This window comes from Mycetomoellerius zeteki, unplaced genomic scaffold (genome assembly GCF_001594055.1).
Source record: "Mycetomoellerius zeteki isolate Tzet28-1 unplaced genomic scaffold, Tzet1.0 scaffold265, whole genome shotgun sequence".
Lineage (NCBI taxonomy): Eukaryota > Metazoa > Arthropoda > Insecta > Hymenoptera > Formicidae > Mycetomoellerius > Mycetomoellerius zeteki.
The window spans coordinates 160,694-166,284 of record NW_017257244.1 but is presented as its reverse complement, the minus strand read 5'-3'; the positions used below and the strand labels follow the sequence as shown (position 1 = coordinate 166,284).

Genomic DNA, 5,591 nt, shown 5'->3' with positions numbered 1-5,591 from the left:
CGCAAAAGTGATCACGAAATGCTTGATATTTTTGAATTCTACATTCTTTAATTATCTTAAATTAATTACTTTCCAAATTTTTAACACCTTTTAAACAATGATTTACAAGGATTTTCTTTTTTAAAAAAATTTTCGCAAGATGACTGAAAATACATATTTGCCTCTATTTTATGAATGTTATGACAGAGAACTGTCAAACTGCTATCGCATGTTCGGTGTCTTATAAGGACTTTACATTATAAATAGTACGCAAATCTGCTTAACTGTATTCATTTAAATTAAAAAGGTCCTATTTGGAACACGGTCCGATTTAGACCACTCTCCCCTACATTAAATTTCAGAAACTTTTTAACAGTGTAGGTCTCTTATATCTGTTGTATTTCTGTTCTAGTTCGTTTTGTTAGACCCCTTTACTTCTACTTTAATTTTAATTTCTATGTTTGTAATTTGGACAATAATCGATAATCGCGTCCTCGGTATTAAACCTTATGCCCTTATGCTCGCACTCGCGACTTTAATTTCATGCAACACTTAAATTTTAATAATTGATCATTTCATTTAACAGGAAATAACATGCATGGCTGGCAGTAGAGATCATGCTACACTCTAGAGACATTCTTACTAATTTCTTTTTTTTTAGTCCTGATCTCAAAGTTAATTTGCATTAAAAAAAATGTACAAATGATTTGAGCAGTACCACGCACGGCACTAATATGCCTTTATACTTATTTTTTTGCAACAATGATTTAACGATAGGCAACCTCCTTAATACATATGATAAAGGGTGAATCTCTCACTTTATCTCAACGATTTTGTAAGTGGCAGTGAGAACATATTATATATAGGCATAATACATAGACCGAACATACCATGTGCCACCAGCATGGTTTGCGGAATCAACGGTGATTCCACATACGAGACAGGTTCTCCGTCTATTAAAGAGAGAAGAGAGACCTAAGTTGGATTCTCTTTCTTTCGCACGTGAGCCAGGTCTCGCGTGTTATGCTCGGCCTATCTATGTCTATGATATTATGCATAGTCTTACACCCCGGACTAATCGCGAAGAGGACGAAGAACAAAACACGAAATTTAGATTTTCACGACGCTGCTCGCGTAATTCACGACGCTTAATATTTAAATTTAGATATTTTTAATCACTATTACAAAGATCGTTAATTACAATAATAAATAAACAATGATGAGAGAAACCAGGCCGAATCCGGTAAAAGAAATGTCCAGTGCGCGCTTAAAAGTCGCATGGCAATGTCGCGGGCCGATTATTACGCTATTACGTCCTTTAATAATCAGAGACAGTCTTCTCTAGCCAATACCCGAGAGCTATATAAAAAAAGATCGTGGTCGCCGTCGAATATTTACAGGGAATAATCTAGCGACCGACGGTGATATTTTTTTACAGATAAGCAAGTTAGATTTGTACAAACAGGGCTAACTAACGAGCGAGCGAGCGAGTAGCACGAATCGGTCTTCGTGTCCACTGAAAAGACTGCCCCTTCCTTTTAGTCCTTCTTTCCTTGGGATCGGCTCACGAAGCTCTGTCGTGATAATAACGTTCCTAATAGCGAATTCCAATGATCGTGCAGATTAAAGCGCATACTAAAAAGGCTGCCGTACACAAATTGAGATAAAAATATACATAAGTATATATATATATATATAATGTACACATTAACGACATCACATCAAATATAACCTCTGGCAGTTGATATGTTGACAGAAAAAATGTGCGACAAAGAGCTATCAGTATATATACTCTTTTCTTTAATCAACTGGTTGTTTAGAGAAGTATAATGATTCTTTGTTGCACAGTTTCTTCGTCAATATGTCAACTTCACGTTTTTTAGAGGAAATTATATCAATACTTGATTTAGATATATGTCGTTAATATATACACAGCTTTGCATACATATAACAGAATGAAGTAAAGCATAACAAATTAATTGTCTCTAAAAATATTGTTATTAGAGGAAAAAAAAAATCTTACAGAGCATACATTCTCTCTTAGACTCAAAGCACAGTAGAAAATGCATCGATCTAATATTTTTTACTTAAAATATTTTACCCTAAAGTCGATACATATATATGTATGTTTCGAGAGAAATTATTGTTATGCTTTTACCTCATCTTATGCGATATATATTTGCGGACGGTCGCCTACGAGCCCTCAAGGAGCCGGTCCCGCCTCTTTTCGCGTAGCTCTCAGGTACATGGATAATGCTTATCGTACGAAATGTCTTCTCGTCCCGCATTGACAAAAGGACTAACACTAGTAGTAGTGATCGCCACCATCCGGAAAGAATTCGCATTTCCCGGATGGTAGTGATCACTATTGCTGTAATGTACTCGGGAAGTCCAAATATATATGTTGCATGTAATCTCAGGAGGACTGGCCAGTTTGTGTCTGTAATGTCGTCGATACTGTCGATGACGATGACGAGGAAGTAGTGGTAGTTGTGCTAGTGGGGGTGACCAACGGCGTATACAAGGTGAATCCGTCATAAACGTCCATCAAGTCACGCATACGATACTCCTCCAGACAGACAAATCCCTCTAATGAAGGAGATTGCTTACGCGCACAATCTATGCAATGTACTACGTGACGCTTCTCCTGTTCACGGATAAACAGGATATTGAACACCTCGATCTGCAAAAAAGTCGAACATTTCTTTTTAATCCACAATAAATTTCTTAAAAGAAGCAAATATAAAAATGTAAGTAGAAAATAATATAATATATAAAAAAAATTAAAATATATATTAAGCACAAATTATGTGCGGTTGAATAAGATAATTTTAAAAAGAGGAATGACTAAAATGTCGAATTAATATATAGAATTTTATATATTAATTTGCTATATATATATATATATAATTGTAGTTGTACAGAATCTTGTTTAAGGCTCCTGTTCAGTCACCACTATTATTTCATATTGTATTATCAGAAGAGAGAAAACACAATAAAAATTCTTGCAAATTATATATATATATTGGAATAAACATATTTTTTAATAAAACAATATTTATAGTTAATAGATAGAATAAACTTATAAAATGTACTAAAAACTACTATCTTGTTTCGAAAGAAATTAAATCATATTTATTTCTACATATTATTAATTTAACAGTTATCATAATGTGAATTTCATTTATACATATGTATATATATACACATATGCTTAATTCATTTCCAGATACATGATTATTTATTAATAAAATAAAAGACGAATTTTTTTGGCACATGAATAAATTCTATCAATTGTGTCATTTTATTGAAACAATTTTTAATTAATATATTCTGCAAGAATTTTTTTATGTATTTTCTCACTTTTGACGTCACAATCTGAAATAGTGATGAATAATCGGATAAGATCTTTAAATAAATTAAAATTTCTTTTTAGAATCCCGAAAAGAAAAAAAAAGAAAAATCTAGACAACACGCTAATTTTCAAGATCATTAGCGTAAAAAAGAAAACATACCTCGCACTGGCCACAATAGTGTGAAGCCTCGTTCTTGCCGCGGCCATGGAAGCGCACTTCCACATTCTTGCTCTTCACAAACTCCAGTATTAAGCAACACTGTCTCATCGTTCGCAAAAGACAATTCTTGATCAGCTCAAACAATCGAGGATCCGACACCTTGATATTACGCGCCAAGTTCCACGAAAGATGCACCATCGGTACAATCGATTTGAATGCTTGCAACTTGTTCCACTCGTAACGCTCGATCGCGAGTTGATACTGTCTGGCAGTGAGTGGGCCAACGTTCCATGCAATATTGTTGCACCAGCCAACCGCTTGTACCCAGTGCACACAACCCGCGTTCACCCACACGAGGTCACCTGGTCGCTGATGAAACCTGTACACTGGGATGTTTTCCTCGAATAATTCCTCTAGATTCGGCCACCAGCTGCCATGTAGGTAACTAATGCCGTTGCGCTCACAGAGTGAGCATATTACGCCCCAATACGCATCTGGTACCGCAAACCATTCGCAGTCGCCCGGTCCAATGTTGATATTAATAGAACAAAAATTATTGTTCTCTTGATGTCCGGGTGTTCTACTACCAGGTACCTGAGAAAGATGTAAATTAAATTACATTCAGAAATCATTCAAATATATGTAAAACGTTTCGTTCTACAATTTCATTACGTTATATGTTTTAATGTACCTTCATATACAACTGTACGGTATTCATTCCTAAGATCACATGACCCACATGGCTGAGCATATTACCAGCCGATACCACCCTGGCAAAGGCCGGTAACTTCATTAGTTCGTGCAGCTGTGGCTTCCATTTTCTCTCATCTGACAGATCTACATTGGTACCAAAACGTAACATCTTGGTTCCTGGTCGGCCGGCTAGACCAAAAGTATTCTTTTTGCGTCGAACCGTTTGACCGGTGCTGTCTTTTGAGTCCGAATCTGACAGATTGGAAGCGTGTACACCGCCCTGCGCTTTCTCTTCTCTCAGACTCTCTTGAAAACTAGATGCCTGATATTGCGCATACTTTGCAATCGTCGTATGACTTCGATGACTAATGCAGTTCCAGACTTTCTTGTTGAGCGTCGGATCCCAGTTCTCTTCGCTAGTTTGCTGCATTTGTGTGCGTACCTCTATACCGTGATCTGGATTCGCCTCAACTAGAGTCTTAGTTGAGAAAAGGCCTAGATCGAGCTTGAGCGCTGCCGCGAGACCACGTACGACAGCAATCGGGTGTTTTAAACAAAATTCTTGCAACTGCGGACCGAAAACATCCTTTTTGTTCTCCAGAAAGACACTGGGGGCAGGCGGCGACAACTGTTCTTTCGTCAAGTGTATTCGTTGAATAGGTGGATCCGGCGGTGCCGGCGGCGGTGAACGATCGCTCAGTATCGAGCAATTCGGCACGCCTTTCAAACCTCGACCTTTGCACGCCTCGATCAACGCTCTAGCATCCATTTCAATGCTCAATTCCTGTTCCGGTTGCGATTCGCACAACGACTCAAGTTTCAGATTCATCATCGTCTCTGCCTTAGAAATATTAGTCGCTTCGCTCTTGTTCGTTGCCGTCGTCATCGTCGTACTAGAGGATAATGATGACGTCGTCGTCTCACATTTCACCGCCGTCGTCTCACATTTCACCGTTGTTACAGTCGTCGTCGCGGTCGTCGTCATGATCGTCGTCACAGCATCAGTAGTTGATTTACACTGTGTCGACTGCGAAGTCACTTCTTCCGGTTTTTCTAGTTTCACCTCCTTTATCTTGTCCGCCGCATTCTCCTCGAGATTCGACGGCGAGAACGGACCGGAGCTCAACGTGCCGTTGTCATTGATGACACCGCTTGATGGTTCCTCCTTCACAACTGTTTCCAAATCATCGGAACCGAAGTGCTTCAGCAGGTCTTCCGCCAGCGACGTAGCTATGTCCTTTTGTGACAGCAGCGCTTGCAACTCCTGATCCGTTACGCCCAGATTGTCCTTATTCGCCGCAGCCGTCGTTGAGCTTTCCGAGTAACCGCTTGTCGCCGACGTGACCTGCGTGTAACCCTGAGCAGCGTACTGATTCGGCTGTTGCTGATACTGACTACCATACT

The 5,591-nt window shown here is 38.8% G+C and overlaps 1 protein-coding gene across 1 annotated transcript in view; it reads right to left on the bottom strand.

Annotated features, from left to right (window-relative positions):
* Positions 1–2,130: 2,130 nt before the first annotated feature.
* Positions 2,131–5,591, bottom strand: part of LOC108723991 (Utx histone demethylase) — an 87,011-nt gene continuing 83,550 nt past the window's right edge. Inside the window, exons 12-14 of the mRNA XM_018450072.1 lie at positions 4,186–5,589; positions 3,495–4,088; positions 2,131–2,662 (exon numbers count right to left, since the gene is read on the bottom strand). Coding sequence (XP_018305574.1) covers positions 2,396–2,662; positions 3,495–4,088; positions 4,186–5,589 — 2,265 coding nt within the window. The 3' untranslated portion in view covers positions 2,131–2,395. The remainder of the gene's footprint in view (positions 2,663–3,494; positions 4,089–4,185; positions 5,590–5,591) is intronic.